Source organism: Vigna unguiculata, chromosome 8, assembly GCF_004118075.2.
Source record: "Vigna unguiculata cultivar IT97K-499-35 chromosome 8, ASM411807v1, whole genome shotgun sequence".
Lineage (NCBI taxonomy): Eukaryota > Viridiplantae > Streptophyta > Magnoliopsida > Fabales > Fabaceae > Vigna > Vigna unguiculata.
This window is the reverse complement of record NC_040286.1, coordinates 3,613,177-3,634,084: the sequence shown is the minus strand read 5'-3', so window position 1 is coordinate 3,634,084 and position 20,908 is coordinate 3,613,177. Positions and strand designations below refer to the sequence as shown.

At 30.3% G+C, this 20,908-nt stretch overlaps 2 protein-coding genes across 3 annotated transcripts; both read left to right on the top strand.

The window, feature by feature from the left end:
- The first annotated feature begins 2,862 nt into the window (after positions 1-2,862).
- On the top strand, positions 2,863-8,999 carry LOC114193401 (glycine dehydrogenase (decarboxylating), mitochondrial). The gene is made up of 15 exons (XM_028083178.1): positions 2,863-4,338; positions 4,656-4,901; positions 4,983-5,060; positions 5,143-5,243; positions 5,322-5,517; positions 5,646-5,771; positions 6,048-6,233; positions 6,308-6,421; positions 6,663-6,815; positions 7,041-7,229; positions 7,303-7,380; positions 7,466-7,591; positions 7,672-7,770; positions 7,994-8,111; positions 8,564-8,999. Exons 1-15 carry the CDS (start codon positions 3,052-3,054, stop codon positions 8,656-8,658), a joined length of 3,192 nt encoding a protein of 1,063 aa, XP_027938979.1. The 5' UTR covers positions 2,863-3,051; the 3' UTR covers positions 8,659-8,999.
- Positions 9,000-11,063: 2,064 nt separating this feature from the next.
- LOC114193093 (general transcriptional corepressor trfA-like) lies at positions 11,064-13,026 on the top strand. 2 transcript variants are annotated; one of them, XM_028082791.1, is made up of 2 exons: positions 11,064-11,202; positions 11,678-13,026. In XM_028082791.1, exon 2 carries the CDS (start codon positions 11,708-11,710, stop codon positions 12,671-12,673), a length of 966 nt encoding a protein of 321 aa, XP_027938592.1. In that variant the 5' UTR covers positions 11,064-11,202; positions 11,678-11,707; the 3' UTR covers positions 12,674-13,026. The 2 variants fall into 2 exon arrangements, with proteins under 2 accessions (XP_027938592.1, XP_027938593.1); XM_028082792.1 differs by lacking the exon at positions 11,064-11,202 and adding an exon at positions 11,232-11,357.
- Positions 13,027-20,908: the final 7,882 nt, after the last annotated feature.

Here is a 20,908-nt window from a genome sequence, read left to right as displayed (position 1 = left end):
AGACAATTCAATATTTATTACAAATGGTTAATTTTTAACTATTCACACTAAATTGCAAACGAGAATTAAGGTTCACTCAACATAGGGATGAGCAACGGTCGGGTTGAATCGGGTTCGGGTCTAACCTGTCCAATCCAACATAATCCATATTTTATTTTTTTAAATTCATTATGACTTGTTAGTAGTCCGGTTAACTACGCATACAGGTTAATTCTTAATTCTTAATACATTTTAATTCTTAATTTTGTTCATGTTGTAAATTAATGAGGCCGACATGATCTCGCTTATCATAGGAAGACATGTACATGTGCATTACTGGTTGAGATGGTCCAGGATACGCACAAGTTGACATGGTTTAGCTATGATAATATGTTGAGGCAAAGATGATCACAAAATGCTTGGACAAGATGATCTCGGATGTACATAGTAAAATAGCCTCTCTGGTTTGACATGATTCAAATGAAAACCTAAAAATGTCAACATGTTGCTTGAAAATGCAAAGAAAATTTCGTGTTTTTTGGTCACTTTTGTCTTATAAGTATAGTTCCTATAAGATCATAATACATAGAGAATAATTCTAACGTAACTAAATTTACAAAAATTTGATTAAGATGATTAAATACATGCATTTCTTTGGAGGATTAAATTAGTCTAAAGTTTCGAAAATGAACTATTTTCAATTTTCACTGAAAATGAAGAGAGCAAAAACATATTTAACCATAACTATTTGTAGCTTTTTTATAAGATCATAAAACACTGAGAACAATCCTAATGTAAAGATATTTTTAGTGTTTTCTCAAAATAATTCATATATAATTATATATTTTTAATTTCAGAATATTTTAATGCAAATATAGTTTTAGAGTTTTGTCTCTTTATAACTAAATAAAAATATTAACTTACTATATCTTTAATAAAGTTTATTTGACTAACTAATTAAGTTAATAAGTTATAAACTTGTCGTTCTAAATTAAAATCTAAATACAAATAATAATATTCAACTCGTTATGTTTTGAATTTTAAGTCCACCAAACCCGTCCCTCCATGGGTAGATGATTATAATTTAAAAATGCAGTAAAAGTTATTCGGAGTATAATTAAAGGAAATTTAATGTTGAGATCTCAAGAATTGATACAAAATTTATAATTTTTTAAATCTTATTATTATGATAAGTTTTGAAAATAAAATAGATTCCCCCTTCGTCAAGTCCTTAAACAATAGATTTTCTCACTCTATTATTCCATTCATATGATCCCCACGCTGATTTCTAATCACACTGACTATTATTTATTAATTTTAAAACAACTACGAATTTTCCTTTTAAAATATAAATGCAATAACTAAAATATATTTTATCAATTATATTCTCCTCAAATTAAATTAGTTAAATGTTTAATACATAATATTTAGACATTGACAGTAAAAACAAAAAAAAAAAAAGACGTGCTTTGAAATAAAAGTTGTTTTTATGTTGAACTTGAACTTGGTTATTCAATCTTTTAGAATTTATTCTACATCGATCTTTTTGTTTGCATTAGAAAAATTAGGATAGAAAAAAAAAACTTACTAATTAAACCCTGAACCAATTAAACCCTTAACTATTGCCATATGGTTGGTGGGTCTGGTACAATACACCGATAAATACTACAAACCAAACCATTGATTATGCTTTAATAATGTGCTTACTCATAAAGCATGCATCTTTTTTCCCTCACCAACCACCCTTTTGCTGAATATTCCCAATAATTTCTTTGTGCCCAATTGGCATTTTTTCCTTTTCTTTTAAATTCAATATTTGAATTTTGTGAATAAAAAAATAGTTATATCAACATTTTTTTTTTTATAAAAATTAGTTCTTCATAAAACTACAATGTAAACTTATTGTGTAGTATTTGTTGTACCAACATTCTGCACAACAATGCATGCTTTTACTGTCAAGATTTTCTGAATTTTCAGAAAAACTGCAAAGATTGTTTCATTCATTGCAACAACCTTAGATTAATTGGACTAATGAATCCTGAAAAATTGTTCCTTAAATTGCCTCAACAACCCCATTTATCAAATTCTTTGAGTGTCAAACCTAAATTAAAGGAAGTGAGTACCTGAATCAAAAATCTCACTTCAGATTGTGATTGTTCCTTTAAGCATCAAAAGGTGTCATCTTTTCACACCATTCACAACATCTATCTCAAGCTCCAAAATTTCAAAACCCCAAATTACCCTTTTCATTCTTTTGCTTTGTCAGGGACAAAGGATAAGCCTGCTGGTTCTGTGAAGGATCTGCCACAAACTACTCATCAGAATCTTACAATTTTCAAACCTCACAAAAATAAAAAAAGGAAAACAAAAACATGTTTTTTCCTTCTCCAAGTAAAACAACCTTTAATGTCTTCCATTGAAACTCAATCTTCCCAGCTTCAATGCCTTCCATCCATTCCTCCCTTCCACAGTTTGTGGTGTTTTCTTCTGAGACAGTGATAACCTTCAATCTGTCATTTTCCTTCATAGGTGGACTCTCACTCACCAACCACCTACCATTTCCACCAGATCTCAAAAACCATATTTTATCACCCCCACAAAAAAATCATCCATTTTTACCCATTCATTTCGCCAAAATCAAAGCTTTTTCCTATCATAATGTTCAAACCATTTTCAATTACAAGTCAAAATCCAATTTTTTTATGATAAAACACATATTTAAAGGACCCAATTTTCTTAATCATTCTTTTTCATGCACACAGACCCATAATGAATTCAAAATCAGATATTTAAGAGACAATTATATATCAATTATGTTATCATCGTTTTACAATTTATAATTTATTTATATATATATACAAGTAGAGCATACGTTCATATTTTATATAATTATATAGCCTTCAAACGATTCTATTATCATCAGCAACACTTTACACCCCATCCTCACTCACAAACTCCGATGGAATCATAACAAGGAAAACAAAACCACCTCAGAACTCCGAAACCTCAAATTTCAACAAAAAACACTGTTCCCTCTGTTTTCTCTCTCTCTCTCTCTCTGTAGCAGCACTCATGGAACGTGCTCGGAGGCTTGCGAACCGCGCCATTCTGAAGCGTCTGGTTTCAGAGGCAAAGCAGCACCAGAAGAATGAATCCGTACTGCACTCTTCCACCACCCCCATGTTGCTGTACTCTTCCTCCAGGTGCATGTCCTCTGTTTCATCCGCTGCGGTGAGAAACAGAGGATCCAGAACAGAGACCCTTCTGGGAAGGAGCATGAACATCGCCACCGTGTCACGCGGCGGCGTTGTTGGTGGCTTCCTTGGTGTCGGTTCAACCCGATCCATCTCGGTGGAAGCGCTTCAACGGAGTGACACTTTCCCCAGGCGCCATAACTCTGCCACCCCAGAGGAACAGAGCAAGATGGCAGAGTCATGTGGGTTTGAGAGTCTGGATTCTCTGGTGGATGCCACTGTGCCTAAGTCGATCCGGTTGAAGGAGATGAAGTTCGGGAAATTCGACGGAGGGTTGACAGAGAGCGAGATGATTGAGCACATGAAGGAGTTGGCCTCAAAGAACAAGGTTTTCAAGTCCTACATTGGGATGGGGTACTACAACACTCATGTTCCACCAGTGATCTTGAGGAACATAATGGAGAACCCTGCTTGGTACACTCAGTACACTCCTTACCAGGCTGAGATATCTCAGGGGAGGCTTGAGTCACTGCTGAATTACCAGACCATGATAACTGACCTCACTGGCTTGCCCATGTCCAATGCTTCATTGCTTGATGAGGGCACAGCTGCAGCTGAGGCAATGTCCATGTGCAATCACATCCAAAAGGGGAAGAAGAAGACCTTCATCATTGCAAGCAACTGCCACCCTCAGACCATTGATATTTGCAAGACAAGGGCTGCTGGATTTGATCTGAAGGTTGTGACAGCAGATCTTAAGGATATTGATTACAAATCTGGGGATGTGTGTGGTGTGCTTGTGCAGTACCCTGGGACTGAGGGTGAGGTGTTGGACTATGGGGAGTTCATCAAGAAGGCTCATGCTCATGAGGTGAAGGTTGTTATGGCTAGTGATCTGTTGGCACTCACTGTGTTGAAGCCTCCTGGGGAGTTGGGTGCAGATATTGTTGTGGGATCAGCTCAGAGGTTTGGAGTTCCAATGGGCTATGGAGGTCCTCATGCAGCTTTCTTGGCCACATCACAAGAGTACAAGAGGATGATGCCAGGGAGAATCATTGGAGTCAGTGTTGATTCTACCGGCAAGACTGCTTTGAGGATGGCAATGCAAACTAGGGAGCAGCATATCAGGAGGGACAAGGCTACCAGCAACATTTGCACTGCCCAGGTAACTTGCTAATTTAGATTCTCTGCTGGATTTTTCTTTAGTGTATCTCTCTGCTGTATCTTCAAAATATATTGATAACTGATAATGGCTGATTTTGAAGTTTTAAAATATATTAAAGAAATTTTAAAGTATCAATATAGTGTATTTTTAATACTCAGCAGAGTACAGCACTAAAAAAACTCAATAGAGTTTATTTGGTAGGGAACTTTCTGTTATGGATTATCATGAAGCCTTGTGTTAGTGTATTTCTAGAGCTATGTTGTGATTTCGTTTGAGTTGGTTGAGGATTTTATTAAGTACTGGTTGGATTTGTTTAGGCACTTCTTGCAAACATGGCTGCTATGTATGCTGTGTATCATGGACCTGAAGGCCTTAAGAACATTGCACACCGTGTTCACGGTCTTGCTGGGGCACTTGCTCTTGGATTAAAGAAACTTGGAACTGTGGAAGTTCAAGACCTTCCCTTCTTTGACACTGTGAAGGTTAAGACTTCCAATGCACATGCGATTGCTGATGCAGCTATCAAAAGTCAAATAAATTTGCGAGTTGTAGACGGAAACACTGTGAGTGTTGCTTCTTGTTGCACTAAAACTGGTTAATTGTGTTTGCATGCCTTTGGATAATGGAGCTTTGTGGCTTTTCAGATCACTGTTGCTTTTGATGAAACAACCACATTAGAGGATGTTGATAAGCTTTTCAAAGTCTTTGCTGGTGGAAAGCCAGTAAGTATGATTACACATTATATCCATTTCAAAATTAACATTTGTGTCATCACTCATGATTTTGGTGTTAATTTATATACAGGTCCCCTTCACGGCTGCATCTATTGCACCAGAAGTTCAAAGTGCAATTCCTTCTGGATTAACTAGGAATAGCCCTTATCTGACACACCCTATCTTTAACACGTATGTCCCTTTTCATGAACTTTGAATTCATGCAATTATATTATGGAAGCTTACATCAATTTTATTTTCTCTTCACAGGTACCAAACTGAGCATGAGTTGCTTAGGTACATGTATAGGCTACAATCAAAAGATCTCTCACTATGTCACAGTATGATTCCATTGGGATCCTGTACAATGAAGCTGAATGCAACCACAGAAATGATGCCTGTGACATGGCCCAGCTTTTCTGATATTCACCCTTTTGCACCAGTTGACCAGGCTGAAGGTTATCAGGTAATTCCATGTTTAAATAATCTTACAAGCAATAACCTCTTCAAGAAATTCATATGCATACTTTTTCATTCCTGAAAATATTAGATCGATATTGTTTTTTATGTCTGAACAAGCAATTTTTATATCAGGAAATGTTCAACAATTTGGGTGACTTGTTGTGTACCATCACCGGGTTTGACTCCTTCTCCTTGCAACCAAATGCTGGTGCTGCTGGAGAATATGCTGGACTTATGGTTATCCGTGCATATCATCTGGTATGAACCATACTTGGATTATTATGATGAGTTATTAGGAAATTTATGGTTCTTCTGATTTAGTCTTAGGATATATAGGTATTTCTGTGATGTGATAACTATTGAATGTAACATTGTATTTTCATTTCAGACAAATTGCACACAGTCTTAGTTGTGTCATTTTCTATTGCCAAGTATCTACAAGAGATGCAATGATTTTCCTACATTATCATATCCAATAAATGTTGTTAAATAACTGTGATGGTTCTTACTTCTTTTGGCCATTGGAAACTGTAGGCAAGAGGTGACCATCACCGCGATGTTTGCATTATACCTGTCTCAGCACATGGTACAAATCCTGCTAGTGCTGCAATGTGTGGAATGAAAATTGTCTCAGTTGGAACTGATGCCAAGGGAAACATTAATATAGAAGAGTTGAGGAAGGCTGCTGAAAAACACAAGGACAACTTATCTGCACTTATGGTAAAACTTACGTCCTTTACAATGTTACTCAATACTTACTTTATACCGGCTAATTGATTTTGATTTAATTGCAGGTAACATATCCTTCAACCCACGGTGTTTATGAGGAAGGTATTGATGAGATTTGCAAGATTATTCATGATAATGGTGGTCAAGTATACATGGATGGTGCCAACATGAATGCACAGGTTTGTTTTTATATATGTATCTTTACATTCAGAATGATATTCACTAAGAGTTCAAGAAACTAATTTCTCTCCATGTGAATGGATCCAAAATCCTTAAGTAAGGTCTTTTAAAACTCTTTACAACAAATTGTTCTGTTGTTGCTAGATTCTTCATATCATACTGATCCAAATTTATCAATTTGAGCTTAATTTTTCAAAGATATGTGTTCAATTATCAAATTATATTTGGTCATGTTTACAGGTGGGACTCACAAGCCCAGGTTGGATAGGAGCAGATGTTTGTCATCTCAATCTCCACAAGACATTCTGCATTCCTCATGGAGGAGGTGGCCCTGGCATGGGTCCTATTGGTGTAAAGAAACACTTGGCACCATTTTTACCTTCCCACCCTGTGGTAAGCACTTCTTTCATAGTTGTTGATATATTTGGTCATGTTTTTTATTACATCCATTACAAAGTGCATTGCTTTCAGAGAAAAAAACAACTAGTCTTTAGTTTAATTTTCTACATTGGATGGCATTGTTCCTTTTTATTTAATAGGTAGAACTTAAACTCCTGTGGAGATAAATCATTTGTGTGACTTTGTTCTTGTTGTTTATTATCTGTTTTCAAAATGAAGATATCAACTGGTGGAATTCCTGCCCCTGAAAACCCTCAACCACTTGGTACCATCTCTGCTGCACCATGGGGATCAGCACTCATATTGCCAATCTCTTACACTTACATAGCTATGATGGGTTCTCAAGGACTCACTGATGCATCAAAGATAGCCATTTTGAATGCAAACTACATGGCCAAACGATTGGAGGTTTGTCCCTTTCTTTCCTTGTTCTAGTTAGTTTCATATTGATGTGGTTTTACTTACACTTTGATTCCTACAGAACTATTACCCAGTTCTTTTCCGTGGAGTCAATGGAACAGTTGCTCATGAGTTCATTATTGACTTGAGAGGCTTCAAGGTAAGTCCATTCCATGATTGCACATGTTTTTCAATCATTTAGAATTATTCTTTCTCTCATTACTTGTAAGTTTTTTCCCTTGTAGAATACTGCTGGAATTGAGCCTGAAGATGTTGCAAAACGGCTCATGGACTATGGTTTTCATGCACCAACAATGTCATGGCCTGTGCCTGGCACTCTCATGATTGAGCCTACAGAGAGTGAAAGCAAGGTATCACCTTGGAAAATTAGACCTTTTTGAACCCTTTTTTTCAGTAATTTCTTCTCTAATTCCACTAATCATCATTGCAGGCCGAGTTGGACAGGTTCTGTGATACTCTTATTTCAATCAGACAGGAAATTGCTGATATAGAGAAAGGAAAGGCTGACATCAACAACAATGTGCTTAAGGTAAAACATTTGTTCTTCATTGATATGATGTTACAGAAAAAGAAGAATACTTGTTTCAGTTTTGATTACTTACAGTACACAGGAAATTTCAATGCTTCCTTAAGTTGTGACTTACTCTTTTCAACTCTATTATTGTTCAAAACTTGTTGAAAACACAATTTCTAGAGTCACTTATTTAAGCTTACTTCATGCACTTTGACTGATTATCTAAAATGTTCTGCAGGGAGCTCCTCATCCACCATCACTGCTCATGGCTGATGCATGGACAAAACCATACTCAAGGGAATATGCAGCCTTCCCAGCTCCATGGCTCCGTGCTTCAAAGTTCTGGCCTACCACAGGTAATCATGCAGCTGTTTGTTTATATAAAACTATGTGTTCTGATTGAAATCTCACTTCAATTAGTGATAAGACAATTTACAGTATATAAGTAAGTGCAAATCTCACCTTACAAATCAGTTTTATAGGACTAATTTAGACTTAAAGTCCACTTCTAAGATAGTATCAGAGTCATCTTAAAAAAACCTATCATAGCAAGGTTTGTTGTATATTGAATCTATCGTGTGCTATGTTGTTGGAGCATCCATAAATATCTAGTCACACGTTTAAGATGTATACACCTCGACGTGAGGAGGACTGATTTTGTAAGGTTGAGTTAGGTTTAAAGTCTAATTCTCAATACATTCTTATAACATCCTTCTCATAATTTTGTGCTATGCTGTATGTAATATCTGCATAATTTGGTTTGACAGAAAGTAAATGCTTAGACTAACAAATGTAACATGTGTATCAGGACGTGTTGATAATGTGTATGGAGACCGCAACCTCATTTGCACCCTTCTCCCAGCATCACAGGCTGTTGAAGAAGAAGCTGCAGCCACAGCATAGTGTGCTCCATTGACAACTATTTCCATTTCATGTTGTACATAAAACTCTTCCTATTCATACAGTGCTTGCACCTCTTGAATATTGCTTCATCATATGTGATAATGATGATAATCCTCTCTTCTTAAGTTTCATCCAATCACAAGAAACAAAGCTGCTCCCAAGAAAAAAAAAAAAGAAATCATTCACATAATTGCTGCTTCTATTATTAGGTTTAGATATGTATTTTAGGCCTATGTATCACAGTAATGTGAAAAATAAATTTCATTCATATAACATAAGTGTAAAAAAAGAAAAAAAAAATCAGTATTAGTTCCTTTCAATAAACAATGCATTTGCCATAATCAGTTCATAGAAATTTTATACTGTTGTGTTGTTCCAGTTGTCTCTCATCACCAACTGTGACTTACTGTGTTATAGTAAACAAACACTATATTTGGATAAAATTTCAGAGTATAGTATTGAATTTTTCAATGTATATATGCAAATCTCAAGACAGTGAAAAACAAAGAATTTTGCTACTTTGAGAGTAAATATACTTCAAATGAGCTGACATGGATACATGCTCTAACATGCTACGGTGTCTTTTATTTAATAGATTGTATCTTCTATAATAAAATAGTTATCCTTTTAACATTTTTTTATTTTAAATTATCAAAGTATATTTATTAAATTTTCTAGTTTTATCTTTTCTTCGAGAGTTTATTTTAAGTATAATATACTGGTGATCTTAAAAGTAATTTATTTTCATTTTGAAGAAATAAATATTAAGAATTTCTAATCCAAATTAACGAAAATAATACTAAATCAGTTTTAATTTTAGGAGAATTATTGATTATTAATCTATATGTACATCGTTTAAAAATGATAATTATTTTAAATAGATGAAAATTTTCATTTAACAATATTATTGATGTAGATATAAATATAAATTATTTAATATTTTAGACTTAAAAGTTCAATATGTTGATGTGATAAATAGGAATTGGTAATCTCAATCTTCCTTTGGTTAATTTCTAATTCATTATATTATTGGATATTGATTGAGTACCAATTTAAATTTTCAATTTATACTATTTTTCACTCTGAGTATCTTCATAAATAAGAAGAAAAAGAAAAACAGAGAAAAAAATGTTAATTCTCATTTGACATGGTCAGATAAAGAAAATGATAAAATTTTCATATAATAAAAATTATATCCTTCTTCTACTCATACCAAGTAAGGTTTCATTTATTTAATTTCCCTTAGTTCTTTTTATTTGACTTGTATAATATACAATTATATATTTGAACTACTATCTTAGTTAGAATTGGAAAAGATTTAAATAAGTCTTGTATTTAGCCGGTGAATTGTTTTTTTTTTCTTTTTCTGTTGAATAAGCTATATAAGAATTAGCATTCTATAGTTTATAAAATAGAAAAATAAAATAAAAATTAATATTTCTTCCTAGTTTGAGAGCATTTGGCCATAATTATTATAATAAAATATAATAATATTTTATACATATAAAAAAGTAATGCATCTAGGATAAATACGAATATATACAATGATGTCACGTAACATCTATCCACTTTGCAAAACTTTTTATGATAGATTAAATTACTCTGTAATAACATTTTTTAATTAAAAAAGACGAAGACAATTTATTTCGCTAAAATTGATAATGTACTTTTGCTCTCTCCAGAATTTTTAATATATTTTTATTTTTACAAAAATAATGCATCGAAATTAATTTTGATTCAACACCTACGTGCAAATATTTAAAATAAATATGTAGGAAATATTTTAACTTTGCAGAGAAAAAAAAAGAACATTTTTCAAGAAATTAAAAGTAAATTATCAAAATTTTAATTTTAGAGGATCAAATCATATTTTATCTAATTTAAAATTAACAATTTAATTTTATATAGGATGATATAAAACAAATTACCTAAAGTATGTTTTTTTTTCTATTCTATTTATCTAAAGTGCAATTATTTTTATGTCCCAGTCTGCGAAGATAATATGATATTCTCATAGTTTCTTTGTGTATTTTCTAATTTTTAAAATCATCATTTTACTTTTTGTAAAAGTACTTCTGAATTACTTATAATAAAAATTTTCTAAATCTTCTGAAATTTTTGGGATGGGAGTTTTTAAATAAGATTTCTCGATTGAGATTTAAAAAAAATTCGTTTTCAAAAAAAATCTAGAATAAGTTCTTTTATTTATTTTTGCATAGTATTATATTTTTCTCTTCTTTCTCTGCAGAGATCTCTCTGTCTTCTCTTTTCACTGCGGCGGAGGCAGCAGGAGTGTTGTGCACTAAGAAAGGATATTTTAGCCTTTTTGATATTAATATGGTGTGCACTTAACAGTGATGGGGTACAAGAAGCACAAACCATGTGCGAATTCTGAAGTGGACGCATTGTGTTTGGGCAAGCCCAATCAAACCCAATTTCATTGTTAACAAAAACCTAGTTTCACTGAGACAAGTAGTGGCGGCAAACTCCATTATTATCGTTGTCACTTTCATCCAAATTCCAAAACCCAGACAAGGCTTAAAGGTATTAGGGTTTTCTTTCTTCTATTTCTTCTTTCTCAATCTACTTGCATAGTATAATTATAATTATTGAAGTGACTCAATTTGCCTCCTTTCAATTGGGAAATTTAATTACAGTTGCAGATTTTTCGCTTTAGATTGATGTCTAATACGATTAGAGTGAGTTTTGTTTCTTTCTAAGCATAGGGTTTGTAGCTTCCCCAAATCCACGCATCTTTTAATGCTATCTAGTTGTTTGATCTCGGGCCATTACAGTGAGCTTTCGATTTCAGATTATTCAGTTTTACGTGGTTTTTTTAGTAAATGCGTGGTGGGGATTAGAACTGTCATTTTGTGCTTCCTTTTAATTGTGCTGTGAATGAGTTGATTTTGTCTGTTAGGTTTTTCCAAATGCTGTCAGTGAATTTGGAAGTTGAGATTTTGAGTGTTTTTTCGAAATGTGCCCCTCTAATCCCCGTTGTATTCCTTTTGAAATTTAGGTATATGCGTAAAGGCTAGAGGGGAGGAAGATGAAGACAATTTCTGGGCATTGTGCTTCGGTGAAAGACGTATCACTATCCAAAGCGGCAAAAATTCTGTCAAAGTTTGTCTCTGCTGAGAATGGTGCTTCACATATCATCAGTGCATATCTCCATCGGGCCTCTGCTTCTTTCAGCGAGCTCAACCAGATCCACAAGGAGCTTGATCCCTCACACTCTCATAAGAAGCACAAAAAGCACAGAACTGAGACTGGTACTGACAGTGGGAGGGTAGTGGAAAATTCAGTTCGGAGTGTTAATATTAACCAGGAGCTAAGCCTTGAACATGTAAAATCTATTGAATCGAGAAGACAGCAGACTGGCAATGAGAATGCTGATTTAGATGATGACAAATCAAATCAGACAATTGTTAAAAGTAATCAAGAACTTAATGGTTCTGTTGGGTATGAGACAGAAAATGTGGGTGGCAGTGAGATGCTTAAGAAGAAGAAAAAGAAGAAGAAGCTGGAAGTTGAATCCCTGCAAAACGGAGATAGCACTGTTAAATTTGGAGAGGGGATAGACGATAGCAAGCTGCCTAATGGGACACAAATTGAAATCGAGTCAGGTAGAGAACAGGGCAATGAAGGTGATTTTAAACCAGAGATGGAAGAGGGAAGGAAACAGAAAAGTGCAAAGAAGAAGCACAAGGCAAGTTATGAGGATGAGGTTGAGAATGAAAAAGGAATAGAGCAACAGAAAGAGATAGAAAAAAAACTATCCAACGGTATAGATGGTGAAAATGGAGGGCTCGGTGGCTCCCAGGACTCACAAATCAAGAAAAAAAAGAAATATGAGAAGGGAAAGGTGAATACATTATATGCTGAAGAGGAGGGAAATTTGGAACAGAGCAAGAATGGGAAAAGTGATGATGTGGAAGAGAAACCAGAACATCCAAGTGGGGGTTTGACTAAGAAGAAAATGAAAAGGAAACACAGTGGTGATATTACAACTTAGGTGTTTTACAAACTTTATAGTTTGTTAATCCTTTTTCAAATTGTTGAGGGGATTTGCACTTGTACGATTGATTACATTGTTTGTAGTATCAGTTTTTGAGCTACAATACTTCTATTTAGTCTTACAAATGTTGCTGCATTCAAAACATTGATTACAATTATCAGCTGTTGGTGATACTAAATTCATTGTAGGCTGTGTAGATCAATCACCACTCACCGGGGATCATCGGCTCTTGTAGTTTACACATTCTCAAGGTTACTATTTTTTATTTATTGGAGAGGAAATAGTTATTGTGTCATTTGAAATCCAGATATGAAGCAATTCACTGGCTGCTGCAGAATTTTTGCTAGGTACATCAGAGAAGCCATTCTGAAACTTACTGAGCTACAATGCACTAATACAACCAATTTTCAATTCGTGTCATGAATCTATAGTTCTAATTTATAAAATATTTATACTTTTTGATAATAATAATTTATAATATTTTATTTTGATAATGTTTAATACATGTGTTTAGCTTGTATTTATACAATTAGAATTATATGTTTATCATACTTTTAAGAATTTGTATGTATATTTTAGTATGTATATTATATATTGTAACCGTATCCTATATGCATCATATCTGATTGATGCAATGTATCCATGCATCATAGCTATCGAGTAAGAATGGTATTTGCATGTTTTGTTTATTCTGGTCATTGTTGCAAATGTGACTAATTGTTCACCAGTCTTAATTGCACCGCGTAGAAAATGTCTGAATCTGGAGTTCTTGGTTTAGAGATGTTTTCTGTATGGTGGATGTCAATTTCTTCCTTCATGGGTTGAAGTTATACAACTCCTGTGTTTGTCCATTAGATTACGACCTTCAAAATGTTAGAAACTTGTCATACCCTAAAGGTTTGGAATTTGTTCAATAAATTATTAGAGAGCTCCCTTATTGAATTCTTGTATGAACATGATGGAGCTTGTATTGTCATTTGGTGTAGTGTGTACAGATATTCTAATGTTTGTGTATGTCACAGCTACACTAAATACTATTATGTTTGTTAATTACTTTTACGCACTTCAATAAGTTTATGACATTATTTACCACAATAATAAGCATACACAAATATATTAATTTATTCTTGATTATTTGTGAAAAAAAAATTAATAATATATATTTATATATAACCAAGTGTGATTAGTAATATCATAATATTGTTAATTTCAATTGTATTATAAAATAAATTTACCCATGTATATAGGTTTTGCTGTAAAAAAAAAAAAACTATACATACACTAATACTTAACCATTATTTTGATAGTCATTTTTTTATAAAAATTATTCCTCCATAAAATCATTGACCAAGGATAGAAAATGAGATTTGATGGAGAAAGACTGTAATGACGAGTTTAAATGAGATAATTTAATAGACTAATTTATTTATTTGAAATTCTTTCAATTCACTTAAAGAGGGAATGAAATTGAAAATTTTGAAATTATGGAATTGTTGATTTGTAAAAGTCTACAAGTTTAACAGAAGATCGAGTCTAGTAGAATCAATTTAAATTAAAAGTCAAATTAAGTCAAACAAAATCAAATATTGAATTAATACAAAATTAAAAGTTAACTATAAATTGTGAATCAATGCAAAATGAAATGAATAAAAATCAAATGCATAGCCCCAAAATCTGAAATCAATTAAAATAATCTTGTATTCTGTTATTCTCCTCTTAACAAATAATTTTATAGCTGGATAGTTTTCATTGTTGAATATATTTAGTGAAGAGTTTCCTAATATAATCAAGTTTTTTCCATCTTATCTTGTTTAAGGAGATTATGAGTTTGATGTCGCACCAAGACATCTTGGTATTATTATTTTTTTAATTAGTAAATGAAATAACATTTGTAATGATATTAATATTAAAATTGCTGTCAAACAACATTCCTGGTTTTGGGCCCATTTAAACAAATTAGGTCACTTTCCAACTCAACTTTTGTCCCTTTCTTCTTCTTTTGCACTACTTTTCTCGGTATAAGATGAGAGAAGACAAAACATATTTTTCACTGCTATGTTGGACAGATTTAACAAAATGAAAATAAGTATAAAATAATAATAATAATAATAATAATAGATTATCATATAAAATAAAATATATGTCTATGATTATTGTTTTCTTGATGCACTTTAGAAATAAATAATAAGGGGTAGTAGAATTTGGAAAACAAAAATTATGAAGATCAAAATTCAAAACGTTTAATAGATTTTTTAAATCAATTATATTGAACAATCAATAAAAGAATTGTTTTCTAGATCAAATCTTGATACAAAGATGATAATTATAAATGGGTTTTGAACCAACAAAGTGGCAACTCTGGTAGAATTCCAATAATTAACGGAAAAATTTATTTGATTAAATTATACTTTTAGTCTCCATTTTTGTAGTAAAATTTGAATTTGGTCCCTCAATTAATTTTTATCTCAATCTGGTTCCTATTTTGGAAAATTTGACCCAATCAAGTCCTTTCCGTTAGTGGTGGAGTAACGGTGTTAAATGGGATGCCACGTGTCAGCTTCTGGATTTTTTGAATTTTTTGATTTTTTTTTGAATTTTTATTAATTTTTTTAATTTTTATTTTAAAATTTGTCAAGCTGACATCGTGTCACGTGGCAGTGACAGTGCGACGTGTCACTATTTGGGAGGTGTCATTTTCTCATTCTCAATTTGGTCCCTCTATTTTATTTTTTGTCTCAATTTAGTTCCAATTTTTGTAAAAATTATGCAATTTCGTCCCCTTCCAAATTGAAACAAAAATTATAAAATGTTATACAAATATTTTTATTAAATGATTTTTTTATTTAAATTTATATTTTATTATATATTTTCAATAAAACCAAGTTTCTTTAAATTTTTTCACATTAAATTTTACTTAAAATTGTTTTCAAATTTTAAATTTATTTGTTTTTTATTGTTACATAAACTAGTTAATTTTTATTAAATTATATAATTGTTATTTTTATACTAACTAAAATATTTGTATAGAAATTATTGAATTTTACACATTTTAAAAATATACAATTATTTAAAATATAAATTCAAATAAAAAACAATATTAAAGTACAATATAATAAAATATCAATATAATTTATGAATTTTTTATTAACATTATTTTCTATTAACAACTTTAAAACAATTTTAAATAAAGTTTAACGTAAAATATAAATTAAAATAAATTTAATCTTGTTAAAAATATTTACTTAAAATATCAATTTTGATAGAAATATTTGTGCCTATTTATATAGAAATTAAATTTGGTTTCAATTTGGAGGAGGACGAAATTGCATAATTTTTACAAAAATTGAGACTAAATTGAGACAAAAAATAAAATAGAGGGACCAAATTGAGAATGAGAAAATGACAACTCCCAAATAGTGATACGTGGCACTGTCACTGCCACGTGGCACTATGTCCACTTGACACGTGGCAAAATTTTAATTTTTAAAAAAATTTTAAAAAAATTAATAAAAAATAAAAAAAATTCAAAAATAAAAAAATAAAAATAAAAAATAAAAAAAATTCAAAAAATCCAGAAGCTGACACGTGGCACCCCATTTAACACCGTTACTTCACTCCTAACGGAAATGACTTGATTGGGTCAAATTTCCCAAAATAGGGACCAGATTGAGATAAAAGTTAATTAAGGGACCAAATTCAAATTTTGCTACGAAAATGGGGACTAAAAGTATAATTTAACCAATTTATTTTAGATAAATTTTAATTTGGTCTTTTAATTTTTATAAAAAGTTTAATTAATTTTTTATTTTTATTTGATTTAATTTAATCATATAATTTTTAAAATGATTAATTAAGTTCTTTTCGAGTAATGTTACTTTTGTTTTATAATTTATACATCAAATTATTTCATCTACAAAATAAAATTAATTTAAATATTTAAACTTTTTTAGATGAAGTGATTTAATATATTAATTTTAATAAAAATCTCAAAAATCTAACATCAATATATTGAATTATTTTATAAAATCAAAAGATTAAATTGAACCAAATAAAAGTTAAAAATTTAATCAAATATTTTATAAAAGTTAGTCTTGTAATTCTTTCAAATGATTAATTAGATTCTTTTTTCTTAAATTAATGTTGTAATTTATTTATAATTTATATATCAAATCATTTTACCTACAACATTAAATTAATTTAAATGTTTAGATTTTTTAAATTCAGTTATTTGATATATTAATTTTAATAAAAATCTCAAAAATCTAACATCAGTTTAATTGAATCATTTTATGAAATCAGAATATTAAACTGAACTAAATCAAAATTAAAGATTTAATCAAATATTTTATAAAAATTAGAGGACTAAAAAAAGTATTTTAATATTTTTTTAAAATTACTATACAACTCACATATGCATAAGTAGGAAATTATAAAGTTCCTGTTACAATTTATCTTCAGTATTTTTTTAGATGCGTATCAAATTTATTTTACTATTTATGTTTTTAAGAACTTCAGTATTTTTTCCTTAGATGCGTATCAAGTTTATTTCACTATTTATGTTTTTAAGAAATGTTAAGTCTGTTTTCATTAACTTTTAACAAATGTAAGAGTATTTTTAACAAAGGTAACAAGTAAAATTAAATTTGTTACCTGTTACACATTATACAATACAATGAGTATAATAAAATTTAATTTTACTTATTACCTTTAACCTTTGTTAAATGTTAATAATACTTTTCTTTACTGTTTGTCTACCTCTTTCTGTTATTTAAAAGTTACTTTTGTGAGATCCAGGAAATTTATGAAAATTAATAATTAATAGAATATAAGAAATAAGGGGTTGAGACTATCTTAGAAGAATTCTTTGATAAATCCTAGACAATAACAATGTGAATCTAAGCGGTTTAAAGCATTTAATTATGTTGAAGGGACTTGGGTTTAAGTCCTGAGCATATCATTAGTAGATTTATTTAATTTTGTTTTATTTTGTAATTATATTGTGAATGTGACAGCATGATTTAGGTTCATACGAATGGGTAAATTGACATGAATAATGTGATGGTTTGTTGGTGTGCATATGTTTAATAGGTTGAAAGGTTGTGGATTCAAGTCTTGGGGACACAAGGAAGAATTCATTTGAAATTGCTAATGATTATTCATCTCTGTGATTATTGATTTGCGTGATGATACTTCCATCTTAGCGTCACATATGCGTGATTATATATATAAATTATTGGATGGTAAAAGTGCAAGGTATATAATGTATATGCAGCGGTGGAAACTTAAAGTATTTAAATACTATTATGTGGACTACATGGCGATGATTGCGACTTTATTTAAAGTATCGAGTATGATATGAGATATGTGTTATGATTAACGGAGATTTGAGATGCGTGATTGATGCGGGCGGGGAGGTCCATATCTGTTGTACTCTTGTGTGGGGATACGAGCGGGGAGGTTCGTATGTTCCGTGCTCACACTTGAGGCTACTATGAGCGGGGAGGTTCATAGTAGGTGTTCACGCATGTTGGGAGTTGGACCACGAGCGGGCAGGTTCGTGGAAGCATGATAATCCCTAAGGACCAAGCCTGTGAATGGATATTTCTCATATAGATTATGAGATTGGGGGTATAATGTTATAAAAAGGTCAATAAACTAAAATTGGCTAAGTTAGATTGGGTGAGGGTCAATTCTTATTATCTTATTGTTTATATTATTTTTCTTTCTCAGCTCACCCTTCTTGTTTGTGTGTTTGTGTTTGGCGATGATCACGTGACTTGTTACGTGGGAGCAGATGTGAATTCAGGTGAGAACGCTGATCCTTAGCGACAAAGCGGGGCTGACGATGAGAGATTTTTCGTTATATTTTATTTTCCTGCATTTTGTAATAAACGTTATCATGCTTTTATCTATTATGAACATGTAATAAAGATGGAGTAGTATGATTGGATTATCGCGAGAAAAGTTTTAAATTTTCCCGCGCTTGGGAACTTTAAATAATGTCTAAATTTTCAAAAAATTTTTTATGAAATATACTTTATCTAGTAATATCCATCTGGGGTGTTACAACTTTTTCTTACTTTATTATTATTTAAAATTAATAAAGTACGTTTTCACAAAAACATTATCATGGGATAGAAGAATCTAATTTCTCAAAGCTATAATAAAAACTAATAAAAAATACATATTATTCTTCTTCTTAAATTATTTAATACGATACTAAATTAAAATGTTTTGTTAAAAATAACATGTTACTCTGTGATTTAAAAATTAAAACTTTTTGTTAGAAATAACATGTTACTCTGTGATTCAAAAATTACATAGATATTTTCAATAATATTTTATTAAACCCTCTATCTCAACTAGACGTGTATAAGAGTTAAAATCCAAGTTGGTTCGTATTTCCATTAATAATCTTATTTTGAATAAATTGATAATTAATTACGAAATATTTTGTTCCTTAGTGAAAAATTGACTTTTTATAAATAAAGAGGGAGGATAGATTGATTATGACAAAAGACAAGTTGAGGATGATAAATATTAAGGTATAATTGATAAAAGGCCTTTCAATAATTTCAACTAAAAAGTAATGGTTATAAATAAATAATATTCAAAATTTATAATTGAGCATGATATATTATATGTAAATTCTTATTTTTCAATAAATCCATGCCTATTCTAACAAAAGAAACCATACATAAGAGAGTCACTTATGTTAGCTTTAAAATCATCTTATATTAATCATAAATATTTTTTATATTTATTAATTTATAGAGAGAAATACGGAACATGATGAGATGATATAAGAATTAATAATAAAAAAATTAAACTACGAAAATTATAAAAATTAAGAGCAGAATAGATCAAAATACAATTACTTAAAAATTTCCAATTTTATTATTAAAAATTATAATTAAAATGATATAAAATAATAAATATTTTAAAATACATTTTAATTTGACTTGTCTATTTGTTCAATCTAAGAAAAAAATAAGATTGAATGAAATAAATGCAATAAAATCAGCATTTATGATATAAAGGCGATAAAAAGTAAAAGTTTAACCGTAGAATGATATATCTTTTATATTATAAATGGTCTTGTTAACCAGTATCCTAACACATTAGTTAAAAGGATAATTAATATGTATTGAATCTTAAAAAGAATATAGTTAAGTATGTTATTAAATAAAATTTTATCTAATAATTATTAATGCAATTTTATGTTATTTAAAAGACAAAAATGTCCATAAATATTATATATGTGTATTTAATATTTTATTTAATGTTTCACCAATAAAAATTAAAAAAATAATTAAATAATAAAATAACTATATTTTGATGTTATTAAAAATTAAGTATAATTAAACATAAGAAGGTTTAAATTAATAGAAAAATAAAAAAATAGTGTTAAATATTTAAAAAAGTTTATAAAAATAAATAGTAAGTATTATTTTTTGTGTTTTTAGTAGAGTCTTTACGAATTACAAATTTTTTATTTTATATTAATGTATACGCAGGCGCTATCACGCTTGTGTGTACATATTTTTTTAAATATGAATGATAATATGTTAGTAGGTGATAATAATGTAATGTTATTAAGTTAATATATAAAATAAATTTATATTTATTAAAAATAAAGTGAAATGAATAGAGAAATTAATTGTTGATAAATAAAAAAAAGAAAAAAAGAAAAACAGTTTTATAGAAAATAGGTAAAAATAATCGTTAATTTTAAAAAATTTAATAAATAATTATATTATAAATGGTAGTATTAGTATTATGAAATGTGGACACAAAAAAAGGAATACTCTTTATATATCTTTATAGATCAGTGAGTTATTATCTAAAATTTTAAAATAATACTTTTGTCTCTTAGGAATATATTACATATATTTATATTATTTTAATTAATATACTTAATATGTTTTTGACTACAATAAATTAATTTCAATCAAATTCAAAACTTATCTCCTAAGTATAGTTATAATAATAATTACAGTTAAAACGTATATTTAAATACTCCTATTTTTAATTAAGTGGTAACTTTCTTTTAAAAGAAAGTCAACTTTAATTGCACGTACAAAATGTTAAGCGTACACAGGCAAAAGGCCAAACAAAGTGGGACCCAAAGAAGCCAAAAATCGACCGTTACATTTCCCTGTTCCTAGGCTCCGTCCTCGTAGTTCTCACACACTCCAATGTTGTACTCTCTCTCTTACATATTTCAAAATT